Below are 17,256 nucleotides of genomic sequence, written 5' to 3' on the forward strand. Positions count from 1 at the left end.
ACTATATTTTACACAAAATATTCAAGTGATCATGTAGATATAGTGGTAAAGGAATATGTCAATCATGATTTTAGTCCTTTCTACAATATAAAATATTAAAATATTGAATTTTGAAATATAAGAAGAAAGTAAATAAAAAAATAAAAAGATTAATTTGATGAAATATACAAAATAGAAGGAAAATTTTCGTAACTAAGTTATTTTTGTCTTATAAGAAAAATGTTTGATTAGTATAAAACACATTTAATTCTTATAAACAGAATATACACTTAATTCTTATCCTAAATTAATAAAAGTAAAAAAGATTAGAGGGATCTAAATACATTCCTTAAAAAATCAGTATAAAAAACCCCATGGGCGATAAAAAAAAATCATGAGTATTAGAATGATATCATCATCATCATCATAACCCCTAAAGCTCCACCCTACAATACCAATGATATGCACATAGGTATCAGATTGTTGCCTTAAATACCTCGAGTTTAATGAATAAAACAAGATAGTGATTGAATTGTGAAGATAAACATGGCCGGTCACCTCATAGGCAGACACATAACATAACACAGCACAGCGACACAACAACCAACACAATGTTCCAGATCCTTCCACAACATTCTCTCAGTATCATATATTCACTCCCCATTCCACCTTCTTTTTCATTCCCTTCTCACAATTATTCCTCAATTATTTCCCACTTTTCTTCTCTCTCAAGCAAAAGTTTTCTTCTCTCATTCTCAGCGTTCTGAATCGAAACTAATGGCTTCAGAGACAGAGGTGTTAAATATTATTTCCTCTGTTTTCGAACGCTTCGAGAGAAACATGTCTCTGTTTCTGCCCTTCATCTTCGGCTTCTCTGACGCCACCTCAGGACGAGATAGCGACGACCCAGATCACGAAACTGCTCACACAGAAGGTTCACTGCGTCAAAGAATAATCTTGGTGAACCCCTTGACTCAGGGCATGGTGGTGATCGACGGCGGTTTGAGCCTCGAAGCTCTGTTTCGCGAACTCGCCAACGGGAAAGGTGGTCGACCACCGGCTTCTAAGGAGTCCATTGAGGCCTTGCCAAGTGTGGAAATTGGAGAAGATAATGAGGATTTGGAGTGTGTAGTTTGTTTGGAGGAGTTTGGGGTTGGTGGGGTGGCAAAGGAGATGCCTTGTAAGCATAGGTTTCATGTCAATTGCATTGAGAAGTGGTTGGGGATGCATGGGTCTTGTCCTGTGTGTAGGTATGAGATGCCTGTGAAGGAGATTGATTGGGGGAAGAAGAGGGAAGAGGAAGTGGGAGAGAGAAGTGGTGGTGGTGGTGAAGTTTGGGTTAGTTTTCCTTTTAATAGGAGTAGTAGGAGAGGCCAAGATCTTGATCAAGCTCAAGCTGTTGCTGGTGATTCAAATGATGATGATTCTTCATCAACTCATGGAGGTGCTGCTGAGGAGAGTTAGTCTGTTAGAGAAGATATTTGATTTTCGGTAGAGCAAGGTTTTGAATTGTGGTTTCTTAAAAATTGCGATCGTGGACTGTTTTTGAAAACCTTCTTGGGGTATAGTGTTGTTGGTTTTCGCGTTGGGGAGGACTGGAAAATATGTACAGGCAAAAATGCACAAAATTGTTATTACATCTTGTGATGATAAATAAAATGATGATTTTTTTTTCTCATATATTCCATTTTTCGTTTCAATTTACAAGTATGGTTGCATTGTTGTTGATAATTGTAACACAATGTTTACTGGAATTGCAATTTAAACCTGTTGAAGTCAGAGATTTATACCATTTTAGGACTGAAAGGAAAGATGAGAGGTTCATGAAGGTTTCTCTTATTTTCTGGTCAAAGTTAATCCAATGATTTGGATGAGAGGTAATGAAATAACTTTACATTGTTAAAGTAGAATTGTGATTTTCATGGTACACACTGTTAGGTTTCCTAAGCGCTGCCTTATTCTTTTTACACACTGGTTGGTAAAAAAGGTAATCACGAAACTCATTTTGTCTGCTCTTTGGCATTTAAGCCAGAATCTGCTTTCCTTTCCCTTAGAATCTGGAGTCCTTGGTACCTTCCTAGCATCAGAATGGTGGCCATTGGGTTTGTGCCTGGTGACTCTGAAAAAGTTGAGCCATCCAATATTCTCAATCCCTTTATTCCATAAACCTTGTTTTGCTCATCAACCACTGATCCAACCGTGCAACCCCCATGATAGTGATAGATTGTTCTCACATTTTTCTTGCAGAAGTTTCTTAGATCAACGTCAGTTGATGTCAGTTTTTCTTGCTTTGACTCGCCTAGGAAAAATGAAATAGATTTTGACCTTGCAATTCTCTCAAGTAGTTTTGTCATCTTGACGCATTCTTCCATGTCATCTTCACTTGCTAGATAGTTGAACCTCACAGAAGGGTTCAGCCTGGGGTCTGTGTTGTTCAGTTCAAGCACCCCTTTGGAAGTAGGCATTGCTATCTTGGCGGCAACATTAACCCTTGATGAGTTGGAACTTAGGGGAAATATTGATGCTTCAACTATGATTTTGAAGTCATCTGTTATGCCAGCAATTTGGGGTGGATCAGGGAGCCTATTCTGTGGCTTAGAATCCACCAAAACTGCTATGCAAGGGTTGTCTTGCATTCCTTGCCCAACCCCTTTCATTTCACGTACTATTGATATGTTGAACCTTCTCAGCTGTTCTTTTGGCCCTATGCCACTTAGCATCATAAGTTGGGGACTACCTAATGCACCTGCTGCCAAAATGACATCACCCCTTGAACTTGAATTCTTGGCTTTGTTTATGTATGCTTCATAGGTTTCATCCAAGGTGCCATTACTCTGGATGAACCTTATACCCTTAGCTCTAGTTTCATTCCTGTAACCTACAGCAGTTAAGTGGTCAAAATTCAGGATTGAATACTGAATTGGTGATTGAAAAAAACTAGTTAAGCACTATTCAGATAATGTTTTTTTATAAATATTCATAGAAGAAAATAGGAATGTAAAATGAATTGAATTTTTTTCTCAAATCCAGAATCGATTTATGTATCAGCTATTGGAAAAGCTACGAGAGTGTCTATGGAAGCTGAAGTACATACTGATAGAAGAAATTTAATGTGTTCTATTTTTTTTCCTATAAGCACTCATGAAAAAAGTGAATCCAATCAAAATTTTAACCACATATTATAGCTAGTTATTAAAAAGCTTTATTATTATTATTTTTTGTTTCACTTACTACTGTGATGAAAGATGATACTCTTGACTGTGGCATTTAGAAGGACTGTGAGGTTCTTTGGGTTCCCTGCATTCAGAAGGTCAGCTGAGGTGTGCCTCTTTCCAAATTCATCAAACACACTTCCAGAAATCTTGGTTCCCTTGATATGTTCCAAGCTGAAGCCATTGTATGGTAAAACTCCTGCTTCAAGAATGCTGAATTCAGCAACAGATTGCCATGGTGAAAGATAAAAAGGAGGAAAGACAACCTTTGATTCCACCCATTCATAAGCTTCTTTGACTAGCTCCTTGTCCCAACCAGCTTTGCATACAAATTCCTCACTTGCTCTACTATAAAACCCTCCATTTATAGCTGATGATCCTCCAAGAACTCTTCCTCTCACATTGCCAATTCCATCCTCTGAAGTGAAACTTTGTGCCACTGACATGTATTTGTCAGTCTTAATCAATGGAAAACCATAGTACCTCCTATCTATCACCAAGGGATTCCCATATGGTGAACCACCTCTTTCTATGAGTAGCACAGAGAATTTCTCTGATAGTGTAGCAGCTAATGGACAACCACATGTGCCTCCCCCCACTATAATATAGTCATAAGACTTGCCTGCTACTTCCTTAACATCTGAAGTCATGTGCCATTGCCTATTATTGCCTACATAGTGAAATTAAGTGCTGGTTGAGACCAATCAAAACATTGTTTCAAGCTCAATACAAACAAACAACAGCAACAAAGCTTTATCCCACGGATACATGGATCAACAAAGTTTTATCCCACGGATACATGGATCACATGACACCATTTACCACTGTTAAAAATCAAAGTTTTTGATATATTTGTCAAGCTCAATAAGGAAAGCACAGTCATATAACTTACCTGGAGGCTCTAAAGGGAAAGACAAACCCAAACATGCAAGAAAGAAAAACACAAATGCCGTGAGAAGAAGCTTATGAACTTGGTTAATTTGTGGGAGTTCCATATTGCAATCAGCTAATGCATTGACTTGTGAGTAGTAGAGGAAGAGCATGATTTTATTTGCCAAAATGTGGGCTATACAAATCGTTTGCTTTCTCTTGGCTGGTGACACCAATTGATTAAAGTTTTGCATAGCATAAAATATATATAAAAAATGCGCATGGTGTAACTAATCATTCCTTCTTCCTTTGGTGGCGACAACCGTTGTCTGTTAGGGGCATGATGTTTTTGGCTAACCTTGAATTTCATAGGTGATTGTGACATATAAAAAATACTAAATCTGTAGGTTGTTAAAGTATTATTTCGTGTGAATGAAGTCCACACAATTTTTTGGAGATCAAGGCTAATGATTCCATTCAATCTGTCTAAGTAATTTCTTAAATCCTTAACTTTCATAGCATGGCCAGGGAGACTTTTATAAGCTAAAAAATGTCAAAATTATTACAATGTATGTAGCTTTTGGCATAATTGCATGTAGGTAAAAATGGGTTCAAAATGGAATAATCTATGATCTGTGTTATAACAATAATTATGCATGTAGACATAATTGATGATCTGGGTTTAGACGTCACTTATTAACATTTTAAGTAGGGCCTTAAGAATGTATAATAAATTATATCAATGGGTACCCGTCAAGAAATTGTTATGGTGGAAATTTGGTGACTATGGCCCGTGATCCACGGGCTATGCTTGGAAGAAAAAAGTGAGGGTTGGAAAGGGGTGTCACTTGCTTCGCATACCACCATACGTGTATTCTTTTGTTGACTATGAATAATTGAATATGATAAAGAGATGGATCCATAGGAGTAAGTGGGGGACTCTTCATTAAAAAAATGGAAGATACGAAAATGTAATGCTTTATATTATTTTTTATTTTGGAAAGAAATATAAGTTGATGATTTGTAAAATTATTATTTGAATAAATATATAATTAGTTTGTGGAAAATGTAATACACTATATTTTAAAATAATAAAATTTAATTATTTTGAAATTAATAATTTCCTGCATATCTTAATTCACGTATTTTAAGATCAAATGTTTGGAAATTAGTTTCAAAATACCTAAAATTAATTCGGTAAAATAAAAACACAAAAAATTAAATGGTAAAATAAAATATTAATATAAAAATAAAAATATAAAATTTTAATTCTACAAAAAAATACAATTTTATTGCTTCCAGTGATGGATGTGTTATTTTATTAAATTTTATATTTGAAGTATATTGGTAGATTTAGGTATATTTTAGATGGGTCTTTTAAAGTTAGGTATATTTTAAAGCAATTTAAAATTTATTTTAATTTCATAATGATTTAAATTAATTTAAATATATGTCTATGGTTTTATAAATTAAAGAAAAAAGATGATGAAGCTAAAGTTTCTATTAAATATGATAATTGTAATGTTAGAAAATTTGTACCGAATAACAATAGTTTCAAATTTTAATAAAACACGATAACGTTAGAGTTTGTAATTATAATTTTTAATTGCATTTAATTAGCAGTTATATATTAATGATTAATTTTTAATTGCATTTAATTAGCAGTTATATATTAAGAGATTCAATAAATTAAATATCAGTTTTTGAAAAAAATAATGAATAGTATGTGAATGTTATTGAATACTATAAAAGAAGAATAATTTGTAACCAGACGAAGCACAAGGATTGCCAAAATCTGGTAACCACAGAGTTTACGTGGAAATCATGTCATCTGTCAAAATCAGAAAATATATGATGTGCAAAGAAAATACATAAGCCCCTGTATTTCCCCTGCAATTAGACTAATAAATCCTATGCCTTAATAGCAATAAACCTTCACTATTGTGTACTTGTTCCCACTGCAAAGGAGGATTTGATTCACATTGCCCCTGAAGTAATGAAAACTCCTGCCCCTTTGTCTTCATAAATAAAATGTTATCAAATATAAATATTAGAAAATAAAAAATTGAGACATATTTTATAAAATGGAGACAAATTGTTGAGAGATAATGAAGAATTTAAACTGAACTAAATAACTCCCGAATGATGATAAACTAAACTAGATAGGTATATATCCACTAATTAAGCACATATGAATTTATAACTTGAGTTTTATCTGAATCACAACTGGAATTATGTCTATCATTACACAAGTTAGAAACCTGTTGAAATTCATGACTGCTTTTCCTTCACTTCACTGCTTCAGTTCTCTGTCAAGTAGATCGATTTTAGACGTGATTGTTGTATCATTGTAAGGTCAACGCCTGTCAAAATTAAAAATAATTTTTTTAATAGGTATCATTTGTAATGATGTTTCAGAGTATTCAACTCTATAATCCGAGAACACAACCTCAAAAAACCCATGAAACTTGTGTGAAGAATGATACCACATTTAGGTCTAAATTGACAATGAGAAATGAATTTTGTAGAACAAATTATTAGTAGAGGAAAGATGTAATAAGAGGTTAACAATATTGGACACTGACACGTAAGCAAATAAATTGATGTGACACATAATAGTATATTGATGTCAATGATATAATGACTTCTTACCCTAGAATTTGTATATTATAAATGTATTAGTTATTAGTTTAATTTATAATATATTGTAATTAGGCGGTGTCTGGACTAGTTTATGAACTCTCGTCAAATTCACTTCTTTAATCTAGTCAAAAGCAAATAAACTACGTTAGAACCGAAAGGTTTAATTAGAAGAAGATTTATCGTTACTTGCCCTCATAATTTATATTGATTACTGAATTTTTAATTTTTAATTTTTAAATGTATTAGTTCGTCTCTTATCAAGGCAGTAATATTTGAAATGTAATAATTTGACTTATAGTTAACCCAATTTAACTTTTTGTATAAAAAAACTCAATTTAACTTCTTTCAACGTTATTTCAAGTTCTCAACAGACCTAATATAATATTGAATAAGGATATTTGTACACCTCATTTTGAGTTGTAAGGAGTGGGGAGAAGAAAGAAATAAAAAAAATATAAAAGGAAAAAACAAGAGAGTAACAAATGTGATAAACAGTAAAATAGAAAAAGAAGAGAGATCCGTCAGAAAAAAAAAGGAAAAAGAAGAGAAAGATAAGAACAAAATATGGTAAAAAAGAAATAGGATTCATGTTTATATTTGTTTTATCATATTTCTTTGCACAGACAAACTTTGAAGAAGGATAAGTTTGAACTCTAATTTTCTTTCTCAATTCTTTTTCAAATTATATTTATAGAGTTTATTTATTTTACTAGAAAAGAAATTGTGATTTTATATATTCCAAGTTGTTCACTTTTAACTCTCTTAAATATTTTTCTCTATTCATGCTTGGTTATGTGTTATTGATTCAAAATTCACATCATTTTAATCTTTATTTAATAACTTTCAATCCAGCAAAAAAAGTTAATTTAATTTTAGTTTTTCAAGTTTAAAAACAACTCATATATAGATAAAATTTTGCATGTTAAAACAAATATTGATTTATGTTTAGATATTTTTATTATTAAAACAAGTTAAGAAGTAAATTCAAGTATGGAATTATTTTGATTCAAAATCAATTCTAAAACACAAAATTAATTTTTGATTTTTCTCTAACATGAAATCAAATATATAAAAATTTATCTAAAATTTATTATGGACTCAAAATTAATTATTCAATGTGAAATCAAATATGCACCTTTAAGAGGATGCATGAGTTATTAAAAATTGATTTATATTTGATATTAGATATTTGTTTTCGATTGATACAAATAAAAAACAAACAAACATGCGCTTTATCACAGTTTTATTTATTTTTTTACAACGATTTTGTCATATTTAAGTAGACAATGAAAATAAAAGACGGACATAAGAATTAACGGATAAACATTACATGTTGCAGTCAAGGGCGTCTACGGATAGACATTACATGTCATGTGCCAACTAATTTAATTAGTTTAATTTCTACGAATAAAAAAAAAATATTACACGTTGTAAATCATTTGCAAATATTGGACAAGTAGATTTAAGCTAAATGGTTAAAAAATACTGAACTCTATTTGTATTATATATGGAGGTAATTTTGGTGTTTAGTTGGATCTTGCTTTGTCATTTCTCAACTGATTCGTGCATAAATGGTTAAAAAAATGGATGGAAGAGCATTCTAATATTCTTAATCCACATATTACATATACACAGTCTTGGATTCCTTAGAGCTAATAATTAGAAATTAGAAACCAATAAAATATAAAAAGAACATGAAAAGTACGCGTCAAAACATTTAATATTGTTATAAAAAAGAAAATAATAAATTTTAATTGATCACATAATAATTAAGATAATTAAAAAGTCTAAACCATTATCCTAATTACGATAATTAGGAAAATCTAGATCATTGTTCCAATTGCAGCAACTAAAAGATTAATAATTATAACAAATTATTAAAACAAATCACTACCATTTTTAGTACCAGGAGAGGTTCATGAAGGTTTTTCATTTTCTGGCTACGGTGTTTTTTTTAAAAGGCAAAAGTAGTATTATTGATAATTACAAGCAAGTACAAGAAGTGCAACTTGGAACTATTATAAATATAAATTAGTTTAATTAATTATAAATTAGTTATTAATTTAGTTAGTTACAAATTAACTATAAATTTAATTATATAAGATTTTATGTATTCACCTAAAAATTGATTTGTTCTATTATACTGCCCCTCCCACCTTAACAGATATCAACAAATACATAAAATGTTCCATCCCCAACCAAACCAAAGCCAATTGTCTGAATGCATGACACAACATAAGCCCTCCAAGGAGATATAAGATTAGTTAAATGATTATAAAAATAAAAATAAAATGAGAAAAGATCATGGGTTCGATTTCACTGCCAACTAAAAAACAAACAATTAATAACTAATATTTGTTATAAAAAAAAACATAAACCCTCCAAACATAAGATGACATAACCATAACTATGTTTTTTTATTACAGAACATATGGATATTCAAAAAACAAAACAAGCCTTGTGCACTTGCATTTGACTGTTTGTATTTTCACTTGCCAATCACCTCGACATTTTGCTTTCCTAACCAAATTGTTGCACCTTAATCTTCTATTGCACACACACCATTTGTAGTAATGCCGCAGAAGGCAAGTCACAATTAACCGAGTAACAAACATAGCAGCACTGATATGTCATTTTCCACATTAAGATTGTAATCCTGCTAACATCAACTAGAGATAGAATGTGGTAATAAATAAAATGCATGGTGATGTTGATAATTGCAGCACAATCTTTGTCGGAATTGCCATTTATAGCCTGTTACAAGCCAGAATTTTATACCATTTTAGGACTAAAAAACACAAAGGAGAAATACATGAAGGTTATCTCATTTTCAGGTTCAAAGTTAATCAAACGAATTGGATGAGAGGGAATGAAATGAAATAACTTTACATTTGTAAAAGTAGAATTGTGATTTTCATGATACACATATGATGTAGGGGGGTTTATTTAGATTTGTTATTTTTATTATTCTAGATTTGCTATTTTTATTATTCTAGATTTAGATTTGTTATTTTTATTATTCTAGATTTGTTATTTCTATTATTCTAGATTTAGATTTGTTATTTTTATTATTCTAGATTTGCTATTTTTATTATTCTAGATTTGTTATTTTTTTATTTCCCTTACTATTTAAACCAAATCATTGTAGCCTTTAGAGGCAGTTATTTTTCATTCAATAAAATATTCGAGTTATATCTCAATTTTCGGTGGACTCCGAAATCCTATTTTGACAAGTTCGTGCTTGCGACTCGTCTTTGTTAATCAGGTTTAGCGTTTGGCTAACCTAGCGCTTCCGTTCTGCGTCAGTTGGCATCAGAGCAGGTTTCCCCTGTTCTTTCGTGAAGTGATCAGATGGGAGATCAACCGGTGACGAAAACAGAGTTTGATGGTGCCATAGCGGCTTTAACCGCGGCCATCACCACTCTGACAACACAGGTAACAACGTTATCCAACAACAACAGAATCAATCTGAACAGGGGAGGAGGTCGTGGAAACAATCATACGATTGATGATTCGGATTCAGAAGAGGAGGAGGTCGTGACTGAAAAAAGAAACGATCGTGACAATCACCATGATTACCGCGTGAAAGCAGATATTCCATTGTTTTACGGAACGATGGGAGTAGAGGAATTTTTAGATTGGCAGATTGATGTTGACAGATTTTTCGACGTCATGGACGTCCCTGAGCACAAGCAGGTTAAGATGGTGGCAATCAGGCTGAAAAGTACCGCCGCTGTCTGGTGGGACAGACTCGTCGTTCAGAGGACGAGGCAGAGAAAGAATCCCATTCGAACTTGGCGGAAGATGAAACAATTGATGCTTGAGAGATTTTTACCTGAAGATTATGAACAAATTCTGTATAAAATGTATATTGAATGTGTTCAAGGCAAGCGATCAGTGACAGAGTATACCGCTGAATTTCTGCGTTTTTCTGAACGTAATGAATTGGGTGAATCAGAAAATCAGAAAGTGGCTCGTTATATAAGTGGATTGAAAGGATCCTTGCAGGAGAAGATGGGTTTGCAAACCGTTTGGACCGTTGCTGAAGCGTCCAACCTAGCTTTGAAGGCAGAATTGATGGAGAAATCGCCCAGAAATTTCTCCTCCTTCAGAAAGTCTTCTCCCCAGAATAATACTGAATCATCAGGTGACAAAGAGAAAAGTGCAGCAGCCAGGGATTCTACTCCTGGTAATAAGGCAACTGGTAGTTCTAGCAGTGCACCACAAGGCAAAGCCCCGGCCCAAAAACAAAACAATCCATATGTCAAACCCACTATGGATACTTGTTTTAGATGTAATGGGAAAGGTCATCGATCCAATGTCTGTCCATCAAGGAGAGTTGCAGCTGTGGTGGGAGAAAGGGACGATGATAACGAGACAGAGCAGCCTGATGAGGGTGAATATGCAGAGGTAGAATTTGCTGAAGAAGAATCTGATGAAAGGGTGAATTTTGTGTTGCAGCGGATGTTACTAGCAACTAAAGAAGAAGGACAGCGCAAAAACTTATTCAAGACTCATTGTTCTGTCAAGAATAAAGTATGTGATCTCATAATAGATAATGGGAGCACAGAGAACTTAGTGTCACAAAAATTGGTGAATTATTTTAAGTTGCCCGCAGAGCCTCATGAGAAGCCATATGCCCTTGGCTGGGTCAGCAAGGGATCCCAGGTACGAGTGACGCTGTCCTGCAGGGTTCCCATCTCCATTGGTAAACACTATAAAGAAGAGGTATCTTGTGATGTTATTGATATGGATGTTTGTCATATTTTACTTGGTAGGCCTTGGCAGTTTGATAATGATATTACTTACCGGGGACGAGATAATGTGATGATGTTTACTTGGGGCACTCATAAAATTGCTATGGCTCCTATCCTACATTTTGATAAGAATCCGAAAGACAAGAAATCTAGTTTCCTAGTGATGACTCAGGATGAGAGGAAACTTGATAAGGCTGTCAGAGAAGCTAATTGTTTTTGTCCAGTTGTTTTCAAAGGGGTGATGAGCGCTGTGAAAGAAGAGGTCCCAATTCCAAGAGAAATCTTAGAAATTCTAAGGGATTTCAACGAGTTGATCGCATATGAGCTGCCAAATGACTTACCGCCCATGAGGGATATTCAGCACCAGATTGATTTGATTCCAGGTTCAAGCCTACCAAACCTTCCTCATTATCGCATGAGTCCTAAGGAGAATGAGATTTTAAGGGAGCAAATTGAGGATTTACTAAGAAAGGGCTTTATCCGTGAAAGCATGAGTCCTTGTGCCGTTCCAGTCCTTTTGGTGCCTAAGAAAGGAAATCAGTGGAGGATGTGTGTTGATAGCAGAGCCATCAACAAGATCACTATCAAGTATCGTTTTCCAATTCCCCGTTTAGAAGACATGCTTGATGAATTGGCAGGATCCAAGGTGTTCTCAAAGATAGATCTGCGAAGTGGGTACCATCAGATAAGAATTAGACCTGGAGATGAATGGAAGACAGCTTTTAAGAGTAAGGATGGACTTTATGAGTGGTTGGTGATGCCTTTTGGGTTGTCTAACGCCCCTAGCACCTTCATGAGATTGATGAATCAGGTTCTGCGTCCTTTTATTGGTTCCTTTGTGGTGGTTTATTTTGATGATATTCTGATTTATAGCAAGATCAAGGAAGAACACCTGGAACATGTGAGGCTAGTTTTACAAGTGTTACAAGAGAATCAGCTGTACATTAACCTGAAAAAGTGCACGTTCAGTACCAACAAATTACTTTTCTTGGGGTTTGTAGTTGGTGAAGATGGAATTCAGGTGGATGAAGAGAAAGTGAGGGCTATCAGAGACTGGCCTGCACCTACATCAGTTACTGAAGTACGTAGTTTTCATGGGCTGGCTACTTTCTACAGAAGATTTATTAGAGATTTCAGCACTATCACTGCACCAATCACTGAATGTTTGAAGAAAGGAAAATACAATTGGGGTTTTGAGCAGGAGCAGAGTTTTGCCTTGATTAAAGAAAAGTTGTGTACCGCACCTGTCTTAGCTCTTCCTGATTTTGATAAAGTGTTCCAAGTTGAGTGCGATGCTAGCGGAATTGGAATAGGGGCTGTGTTGTCTCAGGAGAAGAAACCAATTGCTTTCTTTAGTGAAAAGTTGAGTGAAGCTCGTCGAAAATGGAGTACTTATGATCAAGAATTTTATGCTGTTTTTAGAGCTCTTCGCCAGTGGGAGCACTACTTGATTCATAGAGAATTCATTTTATTCACTGATCACCAGGCTCTGAAATTTCTCCATAGTCAGAAACTGATCAACAAGATGCATGCTCGGTGGGTTAGTTTTCTGCAAAAGTTCCCTTTTATCATTCAACATAAATCTGGAGCCCTTAACAAAGTAGCTGATGCTTTGAGTAGGAGGGATTCGTTGCTTGTCACTTTAGCACAGGAGGTAGTAGGCTTTGAATGTCTGAAGGAGTTGTATGAGAATGATGCTGAGTTCCAAGAATTATGGGCTAAATGCCGTGAGCATCCTTGTGACGATTTTCATGTTCGTGAAGGGTTTCTTTTTAAGGGAAACCGACTGTGCATTCCATGTTCGTCCTTGAGGGAGAAATTAATTAGGGATCTACATGGTGGTGGTCTGAGTGGGCATATGGGGAGAGATAAAACCATTGCTAGTCTGGAAGAAAGGTTTTATTGGCCACACCTGCGAAAAGATGCTGGAACCATAGTCAAGAAGTGCTATACTTGCCAAGTTTCTAAAGGCCAGTCACAAAATACTGGTCTTTACATGCCTCTACCCATTCCTGATGACATTTGGCAGGATTTAGCTATGGATTTTGTGTTGGGTCTACCTCGTACCCAGCGAGGCGTGGATTCCGTGTTTGTGGTTGTAGACCGATTCTCCAAGATGTCCCATTTTATTGCTTGTAAGAAGACAGCTGATGCATCCAACATAGCCAAACTGTTTTTCAGGGAGGTTGTGCATCTTCACGGAGTTCCAAAATCCATTACTTCAGACAGGGACACCAAATTCCTCAGTCATTTCTGGATCACCTTATGGAAGTTATTTGATACATCACTGAACAGGAGTTCTACAGCTCATCCCCAAACTGATGGACAAACTGAGGTCACAAACAGAACTCTGGGAAATATGATTCGATGTGTTTGTGGTGACAAACCGAAGCAGTGGGATTTGGCTTTGCCTCAAGTTGAGTTTGCTTATAACAGCACTATGCATTCTGCTACTGGAAAAACACCTTTCTCACTTGTTTACACCTCTGTTCCTAGGCACGTGGTTGATTTGATTAAGCTGCCTAAGGCTCCTGGATTTAGTGTGGCTGCTGAAAATATGGCTGAAGAGATTATAGCTGTGAAAGATTCTGTCAAGTCCAAATTGGAAGCTACTGGATTGAAAAACAAAATTGCGGCAGATAAACGCCAAAGAGTCAAAGTGTTCAATGTGGGAGATGAAGTGATGGTGTTTCTGCGAAAAGAAAGATTTCCAGTTGGTACCTACAGCAAGCTGCAGCCTCGCAAATATGGCCCGTTCCAAGTGACTCGCAAGATCAATGACAATGCTTATGTCGTGGCCCTTCCAGCATCAATGAACATTTCTAACACTTTCAATGTGGCAGATATATATGAGTACCATGCAGATGAAGTCCTTTATCGAGATGAGAACTCGGGGTCGAGTTCTTTTGAGGTGGAGGAGACTGATGTAGGGGGGTTTATTTAGATTTGTTATTTTTATTATTCTAGATTTGCTATTTTTATTATTCTAGATTTAGATTTGTTATTTTTATTATTCTAGATTTGCTATTTTTATTATTCTAGATTTGTTATTTCTATTATTCTAGATTTAGATTTGTTATTTTTATTATTCTAGATTTGCTATTTTTATTATTCTAGATTTGTTATTTTTTTATTTCCCTTACTATTTAAACCAAATCATTGTAGCCTTTAGAGGCAGTTATTTTTCATTCAATAAAATATTCGAGTTATATCTCAATTTTCGGTGGACTCCGAAATCCTATTTTGACAAGTTCGTGCTTGCGACTCGTCTTTGTTAATCAGGTTTAGCGTTTGGCTAACCTAGCGCTTCCGTTCTGCGTCAACATACACACTATTTGGCTCGTAAGGTCCGCCTTATTCTTTTTACATACTGGTTTGGTTTAACAAGCAATCAAGAAACTTATTTTGTGTTCTCTTTGAAATGTAAGCCAGAATTTGCTTTCCTTTCTCTTAGAATTTTGAGTACTTGGTACCTTCCTAGCATCAAAAGGGTAGCCATTGGGTTTGTGCCTGGTGACTTTGAAAAAGTTGAGCCATCCAATATCCTCAATCCCTTTATACCATAAACCTTAGTGCTCATCCACAACCGATCCAATCGTGCAACCCCCATGATAATGATAGAATGTTCTCACATTTTTCTTGCAAAAGTTTCTTAGATCAACACCAATACCTATCAGTTTTTCTTGCCATGACTCACCAAGGAAAAATGCAATGGACTTTGATCTTGCGATTCGATTGAGCAATTTTATCATCTTCACACATTCTTTCATGTCATTTTCACTTGATAGATAGTTGAACCTTACAGAAGGGTTCAGCCTGGGGTATGTGTTGTTCAGTTCTAGCACTCCTTTTGAAGTAGGCATTGCTATCTTGGCAGCAATTATAATCCTTGATGAGTTGGAACTTACAGGAGCTATTCCTGCTTCAACTATGATTTTGAAGTCATCTGTTATGCCAGCCACTTGGGGTGGATCAGGGAGCCTATTTTGTCATTTAGAATCCACAAAAACTTTGATGCAAGGATTGTATCGCATTCCTTGCCCAACCCCTTTCATGTCATGCACTACTTGAATGTTGAACCTTCTTAGCTGTTATTTTGGCCCTATGCCACTTAGTAGTAGAAGTTGAGGGCTACCTAAGGCACCTGTTGCCAATATAACATCACCCTTTGAACTTGAATTCTTGACTTGTTTAATGTAGGCTTCATGTGTTTCATCCAAGTTGCCATGACTCTAGATGAACCTTATACCCTTAGCTCTGGTTTCATTCCTGTTTCCTACAACATTTGAGTGGTCAAAATTCAAAGTGAGTACTGAATTGGGGTTTGAAAAAATCCTAGTGTTAGTCTTTTTTGTGAAAAAATCCTTTATAAACATTTTAAAGAAAAGAGAACAAAAAGATAAAAGGTTTAACTACTCATTTGGTTTCTTTAGTTACAAAACTCTCTCTTTCAGTCCCTATGTTTAAAAACATTCCTTTTTAGTCACTACACACCATTTTAATCCCTTTTATTACCTACATATATCATTTTAATTCCATTTAGTCCCTATGGCGAGAACTAGAAGGGATTAAAAATGGTATTTGCAGGGATTAAAAGGGAATACTTTTAAGTACAGGCCATGGGGACTCAAACAAAGTTATTATAACTATAGGAATCAAATAAGTAATTAAACTAAGATACAATAAATTGAACCTTTTTGTAAGTTAAAATCAACCTATGCAGCTCAACTTTTGGAGAAGTTAGATGACAATTTCTATAAAAGTAAAAGTGCATAAGTTGATTTTAGCATATGGCAGAAACTCAATTCATTCTACTTCTTTACTTTATTCTTATTTTTGTTTGACTTACTATTGTGATGAAAGATGATACTCTTGACTGTGGCATTCAGAAGGATTGTGAGGTTGTTTGGGTTCCTTGCATTTAGAAGGTCAGCTGAGGTGTGTCTCTTTCCAAACTCATCAAACACACTCCCAGAAATTTGGTTCCCTTGATATGTTCCAAGCTGAAGCCATTGTATGGTAAGACTCCTGCTTCAAGAATGCTGAATTCAACAACAAATTGCCATTGGGAGAGATAAAAAGGAGGAAAGACAACCTTGGATTCCACCCATTCATATGCTCCCTTGACAAGCTTCTTGTCCCAAGCAACTTTTCTATCAAATTCCTCACTTGCTCTACTATAAATGCCCCTATTTATAGTTGAACCTCCTCCAAGAACTCTTCCTCTGACATTGCCAACTCCATCCTGTGAAGTAAAACTTTGTGCCATTGACATATACTTATTTGTCTTAATTAATGGAAAACCATAGTACGTCTTGTCTATCACCAATGGATTCCCATATAGTGAACCACCTCTTTCTATGAGTAGCACAGAGAATTTCTCTGACAGTGTAGCAGTTAATGGACAACCACATGTGCCTCCCCCCATTATAATATAGTCATAAGACTTGCTTGCTACTTCCTTAACATTTGAAGTCATGTGCCATTGCCTACTATTTCCTACATAGTGAAATTAAGTGCTAGTTGAGACTTGAGACCAATCAAAACATTATTTAAAGCTCAATAAGAAAGGAAACCAGAGTTGCATGGCTTACCTTGAAGTTCAAAAGGGAAAGACAAACCCAAACTTGCAAGGAAGAACAACACACATGCTATGAAAAGAAGCTTATGAACTTGGTTAATTTGTGGAAGTTCCATAGTAGCATTGCAATAATCAATCAGCAAATGCATATTGACTTGTGAGTAGTAAAGGAAGAACGGACTTTATTTGCGAAAATGTGGGCTATACATACTTC

At 35.0% G+C, this 17,256-nt stretch overlaps 2 protein-coding genes and 1 pseudogene across 2 annotated transcripts; 1 reads left to right on the plus strand and 2 right to left on the minus strand.

Moving 5' to 3' along the window:
- Positions 1-560: 560 nt before the first annotated feature.
- On the plus strand, positions 561-1,659 carry LOC114411342 (E3 ubiquitin-protein ligase MPSR1-like). The gene has a single exon (XM_028375050.1). It carries the CDS (start codon positions 757-759, stop codon positions 1,441-1,443), a length of 687 nt encoding a protein of 228 aa, XP_028230851.1. The 5' UTR covers positions 561-756; the 3' UTR covers positions 1,444-1,659.
- A 140-nt stretch (positions 1,660-1,799) lies between these two features.
- Positions 1,800-4,310, minus strand: LOC114411335 ((R)-mandelonitrile lyase-like). The gene is made up of 3 exons (XM_028375044.1): positions 4,084-4,310; positions 3,211-3,861; positions 1,800-2,857 (listed from the first exon to the last, which is right to left on the minus strand). Exons 1-3 carry the CDS (start codon positions 4,232-4,234, stop codon positions 1,980-1,982), a joined length of 1,680 nt encoding a protein of 559 aa, XP_028230845.1. The 5' UTR covers positions 4,235-4,310; the 3' UTR covers positions 1,800-1,979.
- A 10,501-nt stretch (positions 4,311-14,811) lies between these two features.
- On the minus strand, positions 14,812-16,940 carry LOC114402021 (annotated as a pseudogene).
- Positions 16,941-17,256: the final 316 nt, after the last annotated feature.

This window comes from Glycine soja, chromosome 1 (genome assembly GCF_004193775.1).
Source record: "Glycine soja cultivar W05 chromosome 1, ASM419377v2, whole genome shotgun sequence".
Taxonomy (NCBI): domain Eukaryota; kingdom Viridiplantae; phylum Streptophyta; class Magnoliopsida; order Fabales; family Fabaceae; genus Glycine; species Glycine soja.

Coding starts and splice junctions, on each gene's coding strand:
- LOC114411342 (XM_028375050.1), top strand. CDS start 757: ATGGCTTCAGAGACAGAGGTGTTAAATATTATTTCCTCTGTTTTCGAA.
- LOC114411335 (XM_028375044.1), bottom strand. CDS start 4,234: ATGCTCTTCCTCTACTACTCACAAGTCAATGCATTAGCTGATTGCAAT. Junction 3,862..4,083: donor TTTCCCTTTAGAGCCTCCAG/GTAAGTTATATG, acceptor TTCACTATGTAG/GCAATAATAGGCAATGGCAC. Junction 2,858..3,210: donor TATCATCTTTCATCACAGTA/GTAAGTGAAACA, acceptor TAACTGCTGTAG/GTTACAGGAATGAAACTAGA.